General features: G+C 53.6%; 2 protein-coding genes across 11 annotated transcripts; one reads left to right on the top strand and one right to left on the bottom strand.

Annotated features, from left to right (window-relative positions):
• Positions 1-1,574: 1,574 nt before the first annotated feature.
• Thpo (thrombopoietin) lies at positions 1,575-10,276 on the bottom strand. 6 transcript variants are annotated; one of them, XM_087902163.1, is made up of 6 exons: positions 10,109-10,276; positions 5,572-5,723; positions 5,177-5,349; positions 4,882-4,968; positions 2,715-2,882; positions 1,575-2,481 (listed from the first exon to the last, which is right to left on the bottom strand). In XM_087902163.1, the coding sequence occupies exons 2-6, from the start codon at positions 5,582-5,584 to the stop codon at positions 1,813-1,815; spliced, it is 1,110 nt and encodes a 369-aa protein (XP_087758289.1). In that variant the 5' UTR covers positions 5,585-5,723; positions 10,109-10,276; the 3' UTR covers positions 1,575-1,812. The 6 variants fall into 6 exon arrangements, with proteins under 6 accessions (XP_087758289.1, XP_087758291.1, XP_085541458.2 ...); XM_087902165.1 differs by lacking the exon at positions 10,109-10,276 and adding an exon at positions 7,168-7,715 and having other exon boundaries at positions 1,575-2,469; XM_085685332.2 differs by lacking the exon at positions 10,109-10,276 and adding an exon at positions 7,168-7,462.
• Chrd (chordin) lies at positions 8,933-19,010 on the top strand. Of its 5 annotated transcripts, none has more exons than XM_085685331.2 (23): positions 9,052-9,545; positions 9,715-9,884; positions 10,271-10,400; positions 10,538-10,666; positions 10,752-10,851; positions 10,951-11,038; positions 11,382-11,523; positions 11,633-11,773; positions 11,854-11,936; positions 12,018-12,165; positions 12,315-12,421; positions 12,542-12,661; positions 13,178-13,334; positions 13,698-13,918; positions 14,534-14,647; positions 14,873-15,136; positions 15,224-15,317; positions 15,428-15,481; positions 15,717-15,820; positions 16,289-16,391; positions 17,808-17,962; positions 18,115-18,214; positions 18,554-19,010. In XM_085685331.2, exons 1-23 carry the CDS (start codon positions 9,398-9,400, stop codon positions 18,607-18,609), a joined length of 2,928 nt encoding a protein of 975 aa, XP_085541457.1. In that variant the 5' UTR covers positions 9,052-9,397; the 3' UTR covers positions 18,610-19,010. The 5 variants fall into 5 exon arrangements, with proteins under 5 accessions (XP_048309767.2, XP_085541457.1, XP_048309768.2 ...); XM_048453811.3 differs by having other exon boundaries at positions 9,056-9,545; positions 18,557-19,010; XM_048453808.3 differs by having other exon boundaries at positions 9,057-9,545; positions 9,781-9,884.
• The last annotated feature ends 709 nt before the right edge of the window (positions 19,011-19,719 follow it).

The following is a 19,719-nucleotide window of genomic DNA, read 5'->3' as shown; positions in this document are numbered from 1 at the left end:
TGCAGCTTTGGAGCCTGTCCTCCTAAATTTATTTTTAAAAGTGTTAAGTTTAACCTCCTTTAGTGTTACAACAAATTACAAATTATACTTATCCTAGAATTAGTAGTGTTGTAAACTACTCTTGCCTAGAAACTGACACTTTCAGATTTTGATAACATTCTTTAGCTTTGTGCATTTGTTGACTTCTGCCCCAGGTTCTGCCCACAGGGACACCTGGAGATGACTGAATTATCGTCCCCACCACACGCTCCGGTCTTCTCAGAGCTTCTTAAGAATGTATTTACAGCTGGGCGGTGGTGGCACCCGCCTTTAATCCCAGCACTCATTAGGCAGAGGCAGACGGATCTCTGAATTTGAGGCCAGCCTGGTCTACAAAGTGAGTTCCAGGATAGCCATAGCTACACAATGAAACCCTATTTTGAAAAAAACAAACAAACCACAAGAGTGTACCTACTCTCCAAGGATGTGGACATCTCTGTATTACATAGACTCACTGGAGGGCATCAGATGCCCCCATACTGGGTAGGTGAACGGGCTGCGACTCAGGCTGGGTATCCTTTTTCTGCCTGAAGACTATGTGACCATCAGGAAGCCCTTCTGGTCTTGGTGTCTTCATGTGTGGAACAGATGGATAATATCTACCATACAGAGTTGTGTGTGTGTGTGTGTGTGGTGATTCTGGGGCACCTATTGCCTCTGTGAAGAACACCGTTCTCTTGCTTTTGCTGTGGCAGTGTTTGGAATTCTGAGATCCTGGCTTCTCCGCCTACATGGCAGCCTCCTCCTTTACTCTGGGACAGGAGTGAGGAAGACGCTCCCACCAGCCTTCTCACAGGCTCTGGGGAAGCAGGTTGACCCCGGCAACACAGTTTCGGTTTTGTGTATTGTAAACTTCTAGCACCAACAAAGCACTTAACTTGCAAAACCCCAGAAGTTTGCCTTCATTTGGGGGGTTCCCAGTGGAGTTCATGGTGGTCACACAAGGCTGCTTTTTAGATGTATCTGTGGGAAGTAGAAGGAGCCTTAGCTGCTCTGCTTGTCCTGCTGTGTGAGCTATGGAGCCTTACTCTTGCCACTTCCTGCACTTCCGCCTGACCTCCACAGGAGGGAAGCAGGAGCCCAGGCCTGGCTAAGCTCCTGCTGAGCTGCTGATGCACTTAGCTGTTTGCTCAGCTGCCATATCCAGGTCTAGTCTTTACTGAACCATTTGCACAGCCTTACCTGGGGAATGGGGTTCCCCAGGCTTCCTGTTAGCTTTCTTTGGAGGCAGGGTCCAGGAGATCTGTTGCCCCGAGAATATTGCTCCCTTGATTTTTAGTTGGCTCTTGGATGCTCTCATTCTCCTACAGGCTCAGTTTTGTCTCTAAATAGGGGCGCCTGTCTAAGAGGTAACTTGTTATTCCTTTATCAAGAGGACCAGTCTCACTGAGACAGAACGGAATGAGGGCACTGGGGGGGGACCTTAAATTTGGAGCAAAGGAAATGACCTTTTTGTTTTCTGATACAATGTTAATCTCTACCTGGGTTTGAAGACTTGGCCGGTCTGGGCCTTTGTAGAAAACACATAGAGAGAATTAGTGATTTTCAAATTTATACAGAAAATAGACCAAAGATAACTAGCTGCTCTGATGAATATTGTTGATAGGTTAAAAAAATAGTTCCTGAAATTTTATGATCGCCTGTCCCGTGAAGCTCTTTCCCAGGGCTTTGGGATTCAGGGAAAGCAGGACCGTCTAGTGTAGCTGCAGTTGCCTCTTCTGGGGAAGGCTTATGTCTGAGAGACACTGCAGATGCTGGCTGTGCCTGTGTACCCTACGCTTCCTGAGGCAAATTCTGGGAGTGGGGGTACACTGCAACTGGACGCGGGCTGGCAGAGGTAGGCACAGTGGTGGAGAGATCAGGAAGCGGGGGGTGAAACTGGGGTGGAGACTTGTGGGTGGGCAAGGTGGGTGAAGGAGAGAAGAGTATGTGTCCATCAGGAGCACGGGTAGGAGAAGGGGGATGTCCACTTTGGAGGTTGGGTGGCAGGGAGCCTTTGTTCAAAGCTCCTGGTAGAACTGAGGCGTCCAGGGTCTGAAGAGAGGCTGCATCGAAGAGCCCGTGAGTTCCATTCCCAGGTTCGTGTGTCTTGTTCAGGTGTCCAGGGATTTGGTCTGGGAACCTGGAGGTTTGATTCAGCTGACCAGGGATAACCTTGGTCACAAGTCCGTGAACCCTGTTCAGAAGCCCAGGGCCAGGAGTTCCGGCTCCAACACTGAAGTTCGTCTCCAGCCATCCAGAAGTCCTGTTTGGGAGCTTGTTTGATGTGAGGAGTTGGGAGGTCCTGCTTGGGACAGCAGAGCCTGGCGGGGCCCGCCTGACGCAGAGGGTGGGACCTTCTACTAGCAGCAGGAAGCGCACCTTTCCTCTCAGCAGTTGGTGCAAGCTCAGGAAGATGGCCTTGGGATCCTTGTGAGCTGTGGTCCTGCCCTGTGGGGGAAGCTGAGGGCAGAGGATGGGCCTGAGGCCAGAGAGCAGGCCCACGTACCAGGCCTCTCCTGACTAAGGAGGAAAAGGTCATTGCCAGCAGCCAGGTGTTATGTTTGGGAGGCAGCACTCCTTATAGGCCAGCCTTTTTACACTGAAGGTACCCAGAATCCCTTGTCTCCCCCAAGTCTTTAGAGGGACTGAGTAACGGTGGTTTTTAGAGAGAGGTCTCTTGTCCATGGACTTACCTGGGTCCCTAGGAGGCCCTGCAGGGCCCCCAAGAGGAGGCGAACCTGCCCCGAAAGCTGTCCCAGGAGGGAAGAGAGGCAGGAGGGTTCCAGCTGTCCACGCGCTGCCATCACTCCCTCCAGGAGAAGGGTAGCTGCTCCTAGAATGTCCTGTGCCTTGGTCTGTTCCTGGGAAACAGAAGTGGTCTGCTTCAGAAACGTGCTAATAACGGGTGGGGAGCCCATAGGAGTAGCCAGCGGGATGAATCATAGGAGCCGGGAGTTGGACAGGATGAGGGTCCCACCCATCACAGGAATTCCTTCGCAATCTCCCAACTGCTGGCCATTGGCCTCTGCTTCAGTAACTCCAGTGTCCATCCACCTAGCCTGGTCTTGCGTGGACTTCTGGTCAGAAAGCCACCCTACCTGCGTGCAGCTCTTAGCTCTAGGCTGCGGCGCTGCAAGTCTGTCTTTGCCGCTACAGAGTTGCTGTGCCATTTCTAAGCTAAACGTAGCAACAGGACTGTCCCGGTAACCACGAAGAGGACGGGAAGGGACTCAACAAATGGCAGAGCACTTAGGGGTGCTGACCCAGGAGGCTCACAAGTTCAGGGCCAGCCCGGAATACATAGGGAGACCCTGTCACGAGCACCGAGCTAGAGCTGTGGTCCATAGAGCCAGCATCCTTCTCCAGACCCAGGACCCCAGGACACCTGAAAAGGAAGCACATTCTACGGAGGAGTACAGGCATGTGCCACCTGGCTGGATTTTGCTTTTTTTTTTTCTTGAGACAGGCTCTCACTGTGTACCCTAAGATAGCCTGCCGCTCATCCTTCTGCCCCGCCCTCCGAGCTGCTGGGATTTCTAGTTTGTAGCGTCATGCCCAGCAAAGGGTTTGAATCTTGATTTTGCCTATACTTTAGTGATACTTTCTGCTTTCTGTCACCTGTGGGCAGTAGCTCAGACTTCCTTCATGCCAGCTAAGAAGATTGTGGCACCATCGAGATGGCTCAGAGGGTGAAGATGCTTGTGGCCAAACTTGATGATCTGACTTCAGTCTCTGGGACTTACACAGTAGAAGGAGAGAATGACTCTTGCAGATTGTCCTCTGACCCCCGTATGTACACCATGGCATGACCCCACCATATTTATAAATAAATGGGTTTAAAAAATAAGATTGAAAGCCCATTGGTGGTGGGGCATGCCTTTAATCCCAGCACTTGGAAGGCAGAGGCAGGTGGATCTCTGTGAGTTCAAGGCCAGCCTGGTCTACAAGAGCTAGTTTCAGGACAGGCTCAAAAGCTATAGAGAAACCTTGTCTCAAAAACAAAACAAACAAAAAAAAAACAAACCAAAACAAAACAAAAAAGATTGAAGCCAGGCACTGGTAGTACATGTCTTTAATCCCAGCACTTGGGAGGCAGAGATAGGCAGATCTATGTGAGTTAGAAGCCAGCCTGGTCTGCAGAGCGAGTTCCAGGACGGGCTCCAAAGCTACAGAGAAACCCTGTCTTGAAAAACAAAATAATCATCATATTGAACAAGAATAAGAATAGGTCAAAGGTTAGAGACTCCTAACCGGCTTTTTATGGTATTAAGTTTCAAATCTATTTAGCACACACTGTACACAGACATACATTTTGAGATACAGTCTCATCTCATCCCTAGATGACCTTGAACTCAACAGAGATCTGTTTGTCACTGTCTCCTGAGTGCTGAGATTAAAGGCATGAGCCACCAGCCAAGCCTATTTGATATATTGGACAGAAATTTGTTATCATTTCCTCAAGATCTCGTCACTGGTGACTGTAAATTAGGTTAAGGTGCCCAAGTTGAAGGTGAGACTTGTAGGGAACTCAAGAATTTTAGGAGGCTAGAGAGGGATGGATCAGTAGTTAAGAGCACTTGCTGCTTTTCCAGATGACCCAGGTTCAATTCCTAGCATGCAGGCAAAACACCTATACAGATTAAAAACAAAAATATTGTGGGGGAATAGTAGGAATCTGATGATTTCAGGGTTTAGGGAGATTTCTCTCCCATCCCCCCTTTTTTCTCTTTTTTTTGAGATGGGAGTCTCAGTCTGTAGCCCAGGCTGGCCTGGACTCATAGTACCTCCGAGGCTGGCCTTGACTCAAGGCAAGCATCCTATACCTTGCACGTGTGGGGGAGCAGTCATCGATGCTCTTACCGTCTGGGCTTTCCATTCTCCCAGGCTGAAGTCCACAGCAGGCAGCAGGACAGGTGTAGACAGAGGGTTGATGTCAGGGCACTGACTCTGTGAAGAAAGATGGGTCGGGAGGAAAGAAGCTGAAACAGAGCAGGATGGTGGCCCGTGACTGAGGTGCTCTCTCCCTTAGTACCACACCCACACTAGACCTTTAAAGGACTCTAGTGCAAATCACAGCCCTTGCCAGGGAGGGACCAGGACATTGTGGCCTTGCCAAAGACAATACTGAAGTAAGAGGACATGAAAGAGTGAGTACCTTATCAGTTAGGTGGAGAGGAGGCCTAGTGCTTGGGATGCTCACCAGTCGGCTGTGAAGGAGATGGGAGTCACGAAGCAGTTTATTTAGAAGTCGGGGGTCACAGGCAGGAGGAGCTGGGCTGGACAGAGTTATTCTTGCAGTAAGGAGAAGCATGGCCACCAGGAGCAAATCTTAGATGAGGAGAAGTGAAGTTGAAAGGTCGGTAAAGAGAAAATCACTCTTAGGTGGTGACTTAGGGATCCTATTTGAAACCTAGGGGTCTGCTGTCCAGACAAACCCCTTTCCTTGGGAGCCTGGGTTTCCCAGCCCTCTGCTTCCGTAGCATCGTCCCCACCTCTTACCGCACCAAGCCATTCTTGAACTTGTTCCTAGCTCCCCGAGTGTTTTCTTACCAGTCAGCTCCATTCTGGCTAGGGTATCTGGCTGGAGTGGCTCCCTGAATGGGGCCTCTCCCCTGAATCTTTCCTGGGGCCATGGAGGCGGCTTGAGCTCTTATACTTCTGTGCAGAGTGGTGTGGGACACAGGTGGGCCAAGGAAGCTATCCTGAAAATGACAGAGAAAGTGAAGCTTTCAAGTATCAAAGCAAAGACTGTTTGGCATGGGGAAACACATGCTCGGAGCTGCTAGCTGGCCAGGGCCAGAGCTGTTAGCGCTCCATCTGCTCCCATGTGTTCTTGTGACTGAAGCATATAGTATCCCCTCTTTGTGAGGGCTCTTCAGTGTCTCTGATATGGCTTTGCTTCCCTGTCTGCCAATTGTTGCCCTGCTGAGCGCAGCAGGACCTGACATATACACATACATTTTTTTTGTTTGTTTTGTTTTTTGTTTGCTTGTTTGTTGTATTTTTTGAGACAGGGTTTCTCTGTAGCTTTGGAGTCTGTCCTGGAACTCACAGAGATCCTCCTGTCTCTACCTCCCGAGAGCTGGTATTAAAGGCGTGTGCCACCACCACCTGGCTATACACATATCATAGTTGGGCTCAAATTCTGTGCAACACTGGTTGTTAGTGGGTGAGAATGTGGGACGGGAATAAAGAACGGAAGTGTTGTGTAAATCTGGGGGAGAGTAAAAAATGGGTTATCAGCTAAAAAGAGGAAGTGACAGAGGAGTGCATGTGTGAACAGCCATAATGTTGGAAGTGGGGCTGAGGCGGGAGAGTGGATAAACATATAACGGACCACCAGAAGCAGGAATTAAGAGAGACACCAGCTTCTCACTCTTTCCTCCACAAATATTCACCCCACAAATAAAACCTGGGACTCTTGTTTGGACTTCCAAGTTCTGAAATGCCCCGTTATTCAAATCAAAGGGCTGACAGTACCAGGACTTCCTTCCTGAGGCAAGTGGCCCAGGATGAGGCACTGAGAGCAAAATACCACCTACCTTGCATGGCTTGTCTCACCTTAGACACTTGCCAATGCACCCATCTCAGCTGCACCTGCCTCCCCGCCCCCTCCAGATCCCTTCCAGTCCCTTCAGAGGACCCCCCACTATTCACAAGTTGAGCAAAGAGGCCTGCACCTGATTCAATATTGGGATCTCCTGTAGGTCTGTCAACACACGCAAACCCTCCTCCCATTTCCCTCTTCTTGTGCCTTGGCTCACCTGACCCAGCTTTCCCAGCCCAGGATTCAGAACCTTAAGCTAACTTGAATGACCATATGAGAATGGGGATTAGGATTATGTCCCTTAGTGCCGAGTTCTCTGGCCCGACACACACTTCCTTTCTTATTTTCTCATGGACCTGAGGCAGCCAGGACTATTCTGAATTCGACCAAGTCTGTGAATAGTCCCTCATAAACCAGTACCCAACCCCCTTTCCCTGCTCTGTCCCGCTCCTCCCATTCTGGGAAGGCTCCACTCTTCTTGACAAAGGTCAGTGCCTGTAGGTTCCAGTTTGCCTGCCCCTCCCCCAGCTAAGAGCCCAGTTCTTTTTTGTTCTTCATACCATACCCTCACTTAACCCCAAACTGTGCTTGTCACTCACCGGGTGGAGAAGGGCTCCAGGACCAAGGTGCACCGCAGGCAGTACTCTGGGGAGCAGGTAGGTAGGAAGACACTCGTTGGGGCACAGCCCCTCCTCTGCAGTAGGGTCACAAGCCTGCCCAGGCCACTTCCACCCAATCAGAAAGCTGTGAGCCACCAAACCCTGGTGAAGGCCCCGGAAATGACGAGTTCTTTTCCTACCTACTGGACCTGGAGCCCCTGCCTGGACCATGGTCCATGAATTGAGCCCAGCTCCTCCACCCACACACACTCCAGTGAGGATTTACAGAGGGGAGCTGTCTCATGTCCTAGGGAACCTGGGACCTTGGGATCCGGATGAGGGAGAGAGGAGAGGGTATAGTCCAGGAGCAATCTGGACTAAAATGGGATACATTTGTCCATGGAAAAGAGAGGTCTTGTTTTAGATTGATAGAGTCTCAGTTCCTAGCTCTCCCAATTTCTTTTCCCTGAATGCTATACCTGCTGCCGAAATCCAACAGCACCTTAGCTTTCTTGGCACTGCTCTTTCTCGACTGGCAATTTAGGTGTTGCCTGTGTTAGAGACTGACCATGCTATAGGAAAGAGGCCATGGGCAGTTAGAAGGAGCTGGGGCAGGGAAGGGGTACGTGTTTGTTAAGACTGGGCCTAAAGCACACCTTTGATTCCAGCACTTGGGAGGCAGAAGCAGGTGGATCTCTGAGTTTGAGGTTAGCCTGGTTTACCTAGTGAGTTCCAAGCCAGCCATGGCTACATACTGAGAATCTGTCTAAAAAAGAAAGAAAAACAGACAGATTGACAGGACTCAGGTGCCTTTCTTTCTACTGGGGGAACAGGGACCTGGCTATCTAAACTCACTGCTGTGTACAGGCCTGCCCTTGATTGCCCAATGGCCCTCTTCCATTCCTACCACTATACATGTGACAAGAGAAATAACCAGCCCCATCTGTCCCTGTCTCAGGAAAGACAGCTGCTGAGCCTCCCCCACAATAACTCTCTGCTGGCTCCTCTCTTTCTTCCTTTGGCCCTGGCCCTAGCTCCTGTGCTTTCTCCTCAGTCATTGTCTCCCCACAGTCTCTGTCCTCAGGGGTCTCCTGGCCTGACCTTGCGCTCTCTCTCCCTTGTTCTTCCTTGGCCTTTCTCCTGCGCCTTCTCTGAGGATGGGCTGTCCACTAAGGAGTATGGCCCAGATCCCGGAATTCTCTAGTTCAATAAGAAGAGATGCCTCCTAAGATTAGGAAGCCCGGTGCTGGGAATAGTGGGAAAAATGGGGGTGGAGGAGATGGGGAGGCAGGACTAGAGAAGCCGGACAAAGGAGGTTGGGGATGAACTGGAGAGGGAGAGGGTGGTCCCTTGGATAAAGAGAAAGGCTGAGAAAGCCAGGTGATGGTTGAATGGACTTGTGAACAGGTTATAAGGCGGAGGTTATTACTCCACTGGGTGTAGGGAAGACCTTTTGCTTCTTACTTGGTCCCTGTCCCTGGGAGCTCCAGAAAGACCCTAGAAGACAACTAGGAATATAGCCAGAGTGGAGGAGGAGGGTGCCGTGGGTCTTAGGCAGGAGAAGATCATTGTCCTTTTCCAAGACAAGTCCTCATCCTCCAGCGGCCCATCCTGCCCATGACTGGCACAGGCCGGAGGCCCAGCGTCTGCCCTTTCACTAGCCCGAGGCTCCGGTCTTGGGATGGACACCACCTCCTGGTCTGGCCACAGGGGTGGCCTCAAGGAGTGTGTGTGGGGGTGTCGAAGCCCGCCTCTCCTCCCCCTCTTTGCGCCCCCTGGTTCCTCCCTTCCCCCTGCCCACTCCGCTCCCCCCTCCTCCAGTCCCTCCCTCCTCCCCTGCCGGGTCCCAGCCTGTCCCCCTCCCCCACTCGCGAGCCGGCCGCTGCTGCTGGGCCGGACCCCCCGGGCTCAGCCGGGCTCCTTGCGGAGCCGCCGCCGCGCCCCGTTTGCTTAGGAGGAGGCCCCGGGCCGGGACTCCTGGCGCGGGCATAAAACGGGCCGGAGCCGGCGCCTAGGGCACTAGAGCGGCGTACGGCCCGGGTCAGCGCCCAGCCGCCCGCGCTCTCCCGCCCCTCCCGGCTGGGAGCGGACTCGGCGACTGCGAGACGAGCCCCTCGCCACTGCCCCCCTCCTGGCCCCGGCCCCCTCCCGCTGGCCCGCCTCTGGTCCTGCCCTACTCCCTCTCCTGCTCCCTCCTCCCGCCCGCCTCCCCAGCTGTCCGCTCCGCGTCATGCCGAGCCTCCCGGCCCCGCCGGCCCCGAGGCTGCTCCTCGGGCTGCTGCTCCTCGGCTCGCGGCCGGCCGGTGGCATTGGCCCGGAGCCCCCTGCGCTGCCCATCCGTTCCGAGAAGGAGCCGCTGCCTGTTCGGGGAGCGGCAGGTAGGTGGGCGCCAGGGGGAGGCGAGGGCGGGGAGTCTGGCTCGGGGCAAGTCTGCACCCACCGGGAGAGGGCCCCGGGCGCAGGTGGCTTGGCGTAGCGGGAGGGCGGGAGGGGTAAGCAGAGGCGGCAATGCGCACGGTGCCAAGGGACCCAGGGCCTGGCGGGCAGAACCCGGAGCAGGCATTACGGCACGAGCAACCGGACAGCGGCCGCCAGCCAAGCCCGTCCCCACAGGCTGCTCCTTCGGCGGGAAGGTCTATGCCTTGGACGAGACGTGGCACCCGGACCTGGGGGAGCCTTTTGGGGTGATGCGCTGCGTGCTGTGCGCCTGTGAAGCGGTGAGTGGATACCGCAGCTGCCCGTCCTACCCTAGAGGGTAGCGGAACGCTGGCGTCCTAAGCCGTAGAGATGCTCAGGGGAAGGTTGGTCCTCAAATCCGGGGAAACCCCTTTCAAGTCTGCGGTGTTGACAGTTATTGATCGCCCACTATGTGGTTGGCTTTTAGCCAACTTCCCCCCCTCCCATTACAACCTTGCTAGATAAATGACATTATTAGCCTTACTTTGCAGACAGGGACGTCAAGGCTCAGAGCAGTTAAGAAACTTGTCCAGGGCCATGTAACTTGTAAATAGCAGAGTTGACTGATTCCAGCAGAGGATCTTATCCTGGCGTCTGATGGTTGCACGTTGCACTCACTTAATTTCTCTGTGTTCTCTGCCATCAGCCTCAGTGGGCTCGCCGTGGGAGGGGCCCTGGCAGGGTCAGCTGCAAGAACATCAAACCCCAGTGCCCCACCCTGGCCTGCAGGCAGCCGCGCCAGCTGCCAGGACACTGCTGCCAGACCTGCCCGCAGGGTGAGGCCCGCTGTGCCCCGTGTTAGGGAGGGTGGAAGGCTCAACATTAGGTTCTGTAGGGCTTGGATCGCGAAAGAGGACTGGTCCTCCTGGTACCCTGATGAAGCGAGTGGCCTTACTCCTTACTCCCGGCACAGAGCGCAGCATGCTAGATCGCCAGCCAGCTGGCCTAGTCTTCGAGTATCCAAGGGACCCAGAGCACCGCAGTTACAGCGATCGAGGGGAACCCGGTGCTGGAGAGCGGACGCGTGCTGATGGCCACACGGGTAGGTTGGGGTGGAGGTGGACCTGACAAAGTCTGGGGCCAGCGGCAAGGGTTGGCAGTACTCAGACCATCTTCTCTTCTCACAGACTTCGTGGCGCTGCTGACAGGATCGAGGTCGCAGGCGGTAGCTCGCGCTCGGGTCTCTCTGCAGCGCTCAAGTCTTCGCTTCTCTATCTCCTACCAGCGGTGAGACCGGGGAAAGAGCAGCGGCTTGGAGCAGTTAATGGGGACAGGAAAGGGAACCTGTAGGTTCAGGATCCAGTCTCACTGGACCTTTCTTCACAGGCTGGACCGCCCCAGCAGGGTTCGGTTCACAGATCCCACAGGCAACATCCTGTTTGAACACCCTGCTGCCCCCACCCAGGATGGCCTGGTGAGATGATGCCATTTATGAGTGCTTATCCAAAATGGGCACTTGCTGAGAGCATGCTTTGCATTGCCTCCTTTGGTTCTCACAACAGCCCAGTGGGAGAAAGGCCCTGACATTATGATGCCCATTTTACAGAGGAGGGAACTGAGGCTCAGAATAGCAGAATGTGATTTGTTCAAGGTCATTTGGCTAGAAAGTGGTAAGCCAGGACTGAAACTCAAGGATCCTGGGTTCTTCTTAGGAGGGTCTGGGGTCTCCCTTCCATAATCCTCCCTCATCAGGAATGGGTCTCTTAGCTGGCTTGTCCTGTATACTGACTCTAGACTTTCTTGTCTCTTTGCTCTAGGTTTGTGGGGTGTGGCGGGCAGTGCCTCGACTGTCTCTGAGGCTCCTGAGGGCAGAACAGCTGCATGTAGCTCTTGTGACAGCCACTCATCCTTCAGGAGAAGTCTGGGGGCCTCTCATTTGGCAAGGCGCTCTGGCTGCAGGTAGGGGGAATGGGCAGATCTCAGATATAAAGGGCTATGCCTTCACTATCAGGGCAGGGGGGCTCAAGAGAGGATTTTCTGATGGCTGTCCTGATCCTCTATTCCCCAGAGACCTTCAGTGCCATCCTGACACTGGAAGACCCACAGCCTCGAGGTGTGGGGGGCATAGCCCTGCTCACCCTCAGTGACACAGAAGACTCCTTACATTTTTTGCTGCTCTTCCGGGGTCTGCTAGGACCCAGGGATGGAGGTAAGCAGTGGAAAAGATGTCCATGAAATATAGGGAGGGTGCTCATCTCTCAGAAATGCTCACGTGTGCAGCCCTTGCAGGACCAGCTCAGGTTCCCCTGAAGCTTCAGATTCTCCACCAGGGACAGCCACTCCGAGAGCTCCAGGCCAACAGCTCAGCACAGGTAAGGGAAGGCCTGAATCTTGCTGCTGCTTGCCCTGGCCTCTGGCTGTTTGTTGCCTACCACGTTCCGCTCTGTTCTCAGGAGCCAGGTTTTGCTGAGGTGCTGCCCAGCCTTACAGACCAAGAGATGGACTGGCTGGTGCTGGGGGAGTTGCAGATGGTCCTAGAGAGGGCAGGTGGGCCAGAGCTACGCATCAGTGGATACATTACTACCAGGCGGAGCTGTGATGGTGAGGCGGGGTGGGGCTTGGCATCGTGGGCACACACAACTCAGAGGCACAAACGTGTGCTAAAGGAGAGGCCAAAGTAGATGTGGGGGAGAGTTCCTGGGGGTTCTGGGTGTGGACGAGTTTGCTGCCACCTGTCTTGCCCCCTGCAGTCCTTCAAAGCGTCCTTTGTGGGGCTGACGCCCTGGTCCCAGTCCAGACGGGTGCTGCTGGCTCAGCCAGCTTCATTCTGCTAGGAAATGGCTCCCTGATCTATCAGGTAAGAGTCAGAAGCTGTAGGAGGTAGGGAGGGCAGCAGGGCAGAGCCTTGACCAGCAGTGGGAAAGGCCCTAGGTCTTGGCTGGCAATCCATTTGCCTTCCCCCAACCCTGCCCACCAGGTGCAAGTGGTAGGTACAGGTAGCGAGGTGGTGGCCATGACACTCGAGACCAAGCCTCAGCGGAAGAACCAGCGCACTGTCCTGTGCCACATGGCTGGACTCCAGCTGGGAGGACACATGGTGAGGGCCCCAGGCAGAGTTGTGCCAGGGCTGCCAATACATGGGCTGCGGGAAGCCAGGTTGGTTGAATAGGGGTGTGCAGTGTTCTTCACACACTCACGGACTCTCTCAATGAGTCCTTGTTCATTTGACACATTTTAGCACAGCTTAGGCTGGGACCCTGCCCTCGCCCTCAGCAAGCTCACAGTTAACTAGAAGACACCAGGCAGGGAGAACAGTGCCATAAGTGGGGTGCTACTCTGGAGTCTTTTGTGTCGGGCGTTGCCCTGGTTGCTTTATGTATGAATTTTTTGACCCACAGTACCCTCCCATAGATAAGGAAGTAAGGACTAAATGCTAAGTAGCTCTTCAAGGGTTGCTGTGTGCCTAGGAAGTGGAGAGGAGGGCCTTGAAACTTGACCTGCGAGGTTCTTGTCTGGCGTTATTGGCATGAGGAAGGATGTATGTGGAGGCACAAAACACAGAAAGGCCTTGGAATCTGGAAGCTGAGAGGGCTCATCCTTCTTTGACCCCTAGGCTGTGGGTATCTGCTCTGGCCTGGGTGCCCGAGGGGCTCATATGCTGCTCCAGAATGAGCTGTTCCTGAATATTGGCACCAAGGACTTCCCCGATGGAGAGCTTCGGGGGCATGTGACTGCCCTGTCCTACAGCGGGCACAGTGCCCACTATGACAGTGAGTGTTTCAGGGTCCACCTGCCCTTCCGTATCCTCTGACCTGTCACCAAGCATCCGAGGGATAGTGGCAGGGAGCCAGAGCCTCATGTGGCCTCCTCTGCCTGCCTGGTTCTTGTTGGCATTTAGAGGGGTGGGGATGTATAGGATGCTGCCACTGGCCAACCCTCCCAGTGGTCATATAAGTGAGCGTATAAGGAATCTAAGACTTGCTTATCTAAGACTTGGACATCTAAGACTTGGATCTTAGACTTGGAATCTAAGACTTGGACAGTGCCTTCCAGGCCCCAGGGTCTGGGACGGGGTATGCTGAGAGTGGGAGCTCGCTCTCCTCACCTGTCACCTCTCGTCTGTTTGGATTCAGGATTGCCTGTGCCTCTGGCAGGGGCCCTAGTGTTGCCCCCGGTGCGAAGTCAGGCGGCAGGTCATGCCTGGCTCTCCCTGGATACGCATTGCCACTTACACTATGAAGTACTACTAGCTGGGCTTGGTGGCTCAGAGCAAGGCACTGTCACTGCCCACCTCCTCGGGCCTCCTGGTGTGCCAGGGCCCCAGCGGCTGCTGAAGGGATTCTATGGCTCAGAGGTAAGGACACAGAGAGAGGGAGAAGCTTGGATATTTTCTGCCCTTTAGCTTGAAGGGCTGTTTGGGCCTATGGTTGAGGCGGAGAGGGCGGGCGGCCTGGTAAAAAGTGGGCATGGTCTGAGGTGTCAGTCAGGCCTAGGTATAAATGGGACTCAGCCTTTGTTATGTTTGCATCTTCTTCTCTGTGTCCTCTGTCCCAAATGGTCTCTAGGATAGAGGTCCTGAGTCTCTAAAGGAGTAGGTGGGATGGACCACGCCCCTGAAGTGGTGTGGGCTGCTGTAGACTTGGAATCAGAGAGACCTGGCCTCCATCTTAGAGACCTTAATGGCTTGCCTCTGTTTCTCCACCTGCAAACTGGGGACCGTAGGCTTTGTCAAATGCCTTGTGGGGTTGGAGAGGTGGCTCGGCGGGGTGACTGCTCTTCCAGAGGACCCAGTTTCAGTTCCCAGCACCCATATGGTAGCTCACAACTATCTGTCATTTGGGCTCAAGGGAATCCAATGCCCTTTTCTGGCCTCTGTGGGCACCAGGCCCCAAACCACATACACATGAAATAAAATGATAGAAAACCTCTCAAGTGCTTTGTTCCTGCCCCTCACTTGGTCTGTCTGCAGGCTCAGGGTGTGGTCAAAGACCTGGAGCCCGTGTTGCTGCGGCACCTGGCGCAGGGCACTGCCTCCCTGTTGATCACCACCAAGAGTAGCCCCAGAGGGGAACTACGTGGGCAGGTATGTGGGGATGGCGCAGTTGCTTTTGCTTTCTGATCCCTAAGGTGGTAGCATTAGATTCTTGCTAACGAGAAGCACGGAGCCACCACCACCCTCGCTTCGCAGCTGGGATGTGTACCGAAGTGGATGGTCTCTGCCTGGGTGCTCCTGTCAACCACCAGCAGCGGTGGTTAGAGATGTGAGGGGTGGGGCCAGCCCAACCTCAGGGTCCCTCTCTTTTCACAGGTGCACATTGACAGTCAGTGTGAGGTGGCAGGTCTGCACCTGGCCTCAGAAGGAGCGCGGCTACCAGTGGCTCCAAATGGAGAGGCAGCTGCCTTGCCTGTGTTGCCTGCTGGACCTGGGCCTGAAGCCCCAGTACCAGCCAAACATGGCAGTCATGGGAGGTCCCGAGACCCTAACACATGCTTCTTCGAGGGGCAGCAGCGTCCCCACGGGGCTCGCTGGTCACCCAACTACGACCCACTCTGCTCACTCTGCACCTGCCAGGTAGGATGTCTGGGTAGGGCACAGATGGCCACAGGGTCTGGGGCAAGGGGCCCAGCGCATCTTCAAAGCCTTGGCCTCTCTCTACAGAGACGGACAGTGATCTGCGATCCTGTAGTGTGCCCACCACTAAGCTGCCCCCACCCGGTGCAGGCACTGGACCAGTGCTGTCCCGTGTGTCCAGGTGAATGTCCTGAAGGGGAGGAAAGGTAGTGGAGGGGTGTCTATGGGAGAGGAGTGTTCAAGGGTGGGAAGCAGGGGCCACTCTGCCTCACCCTTTTTTTGTTTCCACAGAGAAGCAACGCAGCAGAGATTTTCCCGGGCTACCAAACTTGGAGCCAGGAGAGGGTGAGCTGGGAGGGTGGGTCCGGGGCTAGAAGATCCAAAGAAGCCCTTGGGTTAGGGCAAGGGGGCTACAGAGTGTGTGTCTGGAGGAAGCTGAGGCCGCAGGTTCTAAGCACACCTGGCAGTTGACAGTAGTAGTCACTGGCTCTTGCTTAGGCTCAGGACAGACCTGAGGCTTGGTTGTGGGCCCAGTTGACAAGGTCAATACTAATGGCAGCTGGGTACTCTTCCCCACCAGGCTGCTATTTTGATGGTGACCGGAGCTGGAGAGCAGCGGGTACCCGGTGGCACCCTGTTGTGCCCCCCTTTGGCTTAATTAAGTGTGCTGTCTGCACCTGCAAGGTATGGATACATAATCTTCTCTGGTAACCCAGCTGGGTCTGCAGATACCAGGGAGGGGCTGCCTAGAGAGCAAAGCCCATCTTTGATGGGGGGAGAGGACTCAGGATGTATTTTGATGAATGGTCCCTTGTATTTTTTTTTTCTGGTTTTTCAAGACAAGAAAAAAGGTTTCTCTGTGTAACAGTACTAGCTGTCCTGGAACTAGCTCTTGTAGACAAGGCTGGCCTTGAGCTCACAGAGATCTACCTGCCTCTGCCTCCTGAGTGCTGGATTAAAAGTGTGTGCCACCACCACCCAGCAGCACACTACTATCTTATGAGATACAATGAGGATTTGAATTTGGGTCTATATGGCAGGCTCAGGCCTCTGAGTAAAAGGCTGCACATTTATTTCACTTGAGGTGGGGAAAGGAGAGAGCAGGGTTATGACTCTCTCTTCCTGACACCCTTTCTCAATGGATGCCTACAGGGGGCCACTGGAGAAGTGCACTGTGAGAAGGTGCAGTGCCCTCGCTTGGCCTGTGCTCAGCCAGTCCGTGCCAACCCCACTGACTGCTGCAAACAGTGTCCAGGTGAGAGGTTTGGGCACTGAGGCCTCATCCGTGGGTTTGGGGTAGACTCTGACCTGTGTTCGGGGGTGTGTGATGGGGACAGGAGAGGAGCTTCTCATTTACTGAGCCCTACTTATGCCTGCCGTGGAGCTAAAAACAGTGGAGAGGATGTGCGTGCTTGTAGAGTGAGGTGATGGCGCTTCAGTTCTATCGCCTCAGCCTCCCATCTACCCATCCATCCATCCATCCATCCATCCATCCATTCATCTACCTATCCATCTCCCTATCCATCCATCCATCAATCCATCCATCCATCCATCTACCTATCCATCCATCTCCCTATCCATCCATCCATCCATCCATCCATCCATCCATCCATCCATCCACCTATCCATCCATCTCCCTATCCATCCATCCATCCATCCATCCATCCATCCATCCATCCATCCACCTATCCATCCATCTACCTATCCATCCATCCATCCATCCATCCATCCATCCATCCATCCATCCATCCACCTATCCATCCATCTACCTATCCATCCATCCATCCATCCATCCATCCATCCATCCATCCATCTACCTATCCATCCATCCATCTACCTATCCATCCATCCATCCATCCATCCATCCATCCATCCATCCATCTACCTATCCATCCATCCTCCTATCCATCCATCCATCCATCCATCCATCCATCCATCTATCCATCCCTCCATCCATCCATCTCCCCATCCATCCATCCATCCATCCACCTATCCATCCATCATCCATCCTCCTATCCATCCATCCATCCATCCATCCATCCACCTATCCATCCATCCATCTACCTATCCATCCATCCATCCATCCATCCGTCCGTCCGTCCGTCTGTCCGTCCATCCATCCACCTATCCATCCATTCATCCATCTACCTATCCATCCATCCATCTATCTACCTATCCATCCATCCATCCATCCATCCATCCATCCATCCATCCATCCATTTATACATCTACCTATCCATCCATCCATCCACCTATCCATCCATCCATCCATCCACCTATCCATCCATTCATCCATATACCTGTCCATCCATCCATCCATCCATCCATCCATCTACCCAGCCATGCATCTATTCAACTACCTGCCATCCATCATCATCTGTCCACCCCATCTGTAATTCATCCATTCATTCACTCATCTATCTTCCATCCATCTGTTCACTCATCCTTCTTTCATACATTCATCTATCCATTTCCCATCCATCCATCTCTCATCCATTATCTCCCATCCGTCCGTCCATCCATCCATCCATCCATCCATCCATCCATCCATCCATCCATCCAAATTTATCACCTATCAAGTACCAGAAACTATTAGTTGATAGGGATTCAAAGAGAAGTTAAAATTAGTTGACCCTTCTGGACTGACTTCGTCTTTTTTTTTTCCCAACAGTAGGGTCAGGGTCCCAGGCCAAGGTGGGAGACCCCATGCAGGCTGATGGGCCTCGGGGGTGTCGCTTTGCTGGACAGTGGTTCCCAGAGAATCAGAGCTGGCACCCATCAGTACCCCCCTTTGGGGAGATGAGCTGTATTACCTGCAGATGTGGGGTAAGTGGGGGCCTTGCATGAGGTGGGCAGTATATACTTGGCCTGAAGCAGGGAAACCTTCTCAGGGAGATTCCTGGAGATGGCTTTTCATGAAGAGGCTGAAGACCACAGTGTCCTCTGGGGAACCTCAGTATCTCTCCATCCTGTACCAGGCAGGGGTACCCCATTGTGAGCGGGATGATTGCTCCTTGCCACTGTCCTGCGGCTCAGGGAAGGAGAGTCGATGCTGTTCCCACTGCACAGCCCAAAGGTGTAAGTGAAGGAAGCTGGGCAGCTGCTGTGGGCTGGCAGTATGATACCTGGGAGGGAAGGGTGCCCCCGCGGAGGTGGGAACTGCTATCTGCTTTGTGAGTGCCATCCCAGCCCACCCCTCCAGGCTTGCCACTTATTGCCATTTTCTTATAAGTGAGATTTCTGAAGGTCAGGGCAATTAAGCACCGTATGCGCTTATGCAGGCGATGTGTGCTGACTCGCTCTGACAATTTGGGCTTCTCTGGGACTGGAGCAGAAATGTTCTGACGGATCCCCATGCCTCCCTCCAGACCACCCTGCTCTTCTTCTCCTTCAATATTCACTCCCTTCTGTTTTCAGCAGCCCCTGAGACTAGAACCCTTCCAGAGCTGGACAAAGAAGCTGAAAGCTCCTAGGGAGTGTGTCCAGAAGGCCACATGACCAAGAGGATGGGCCCGAGCTGGGAGAAGGAGCGGTGCTGAGGACCTTGACTCTCCTATGGGAAGCCCAGTGCCTTTAGCGCCTCTGTTCTGCTTCTTCTCCTCCCCTACTACCTCTGGGAACTGCAACTCTACGAGGGGAAAGACGGCTGGGTCAGACCAAGGCCATATCCATGCTAGCTCCTGCCCCGTTTCTCTTTTGGCCTCTGCCCCAGAAGCCTAACTCTTTTCTTCTGTACATAATGCCACTGGCTTATTGGGATTTTTAATTTATCCTCACTCAGCGCCAAGGGTTCCCTCACACCATTCCTGCTGCCCCTGAGCTGAGCAGAGTCATTATTAGAGATTTTTGTATTTATTAAAACATTTTTTCAGTCTTTGGGTTTGAGGTAGGCTCTTTGTGGCCAGGGCCCTGAGTGGGCCCCAGTGGAAAAAGACCTGAAAGTAGGAGGTAAGAAGGGATCCCCGGGGCCCAGATTCTTTCTGACCCTGGGAGCTGGAAGGGACTCAGGGAACAAGGATGGCTAGCAGTTGGATGGCATGTCTAGGTTCCAGAAAGAGGATTGGGGCTGTCCATCAAAGAGATGGAGTACCAAGACCCAGGGGACCTCAAGTTGAGTTACTCATAGCTGGCATTTTTGCTGATGCCTTGTCTGTAGCTTCTCTGGAAAGAAACAGAAGTGCCACCCAGCCTCTGTGCTTTGTCTGAAGTGAGGTACACATTCTCCTTCCTGAAAACAATTGTCTGCTGACCAGTTCAAGGGCAAGCTCAGATCAGAGTGGACTGAGATCAGCCTCGATCTAGCTAAAACCAAGCTCATCTCGAGATAAAGTGCTGTGTGGGCGGAACAACGCGAGCCCCCTTCCTTCCTTTCCCTTTTCCTATCTCCTGTCATCTGGGCCACCAGGAACGGGACACTCCTTCAGGCCCCTAGAGAAACAAGAGTAAGATGCTAGGGATCAGACACATGCGTGTATAAACAATGCAGGGTCAACCTGGCAGGGTGCGGGGAAGGGAGAAGTCACAGTTTTAGCCCTCCAAAGCAACAAGTTCTGGTCTTGCAGCTATTTCCCTGAGATAATTCT

The sequence above is a fragment of the Myodes glareolus genome, chromosome 2, assembly GCF_982192425.1.
Source record: "Myodes glareolus chromosome 2, mMyoGla1.1, whole genome shotgun sequence".
Classification (NCBI taxonomy): Eukaryota; Metazoa; Chordata; class Mammalia; order Rodentia; family Cricetidae; genus Myodes; species Myodes glareolus.
The sequence above is the reverse complement of the archived record's forward strand: the minus strand, read 5'-3'. Positions and strand labels throughout refer to the sequence as shown.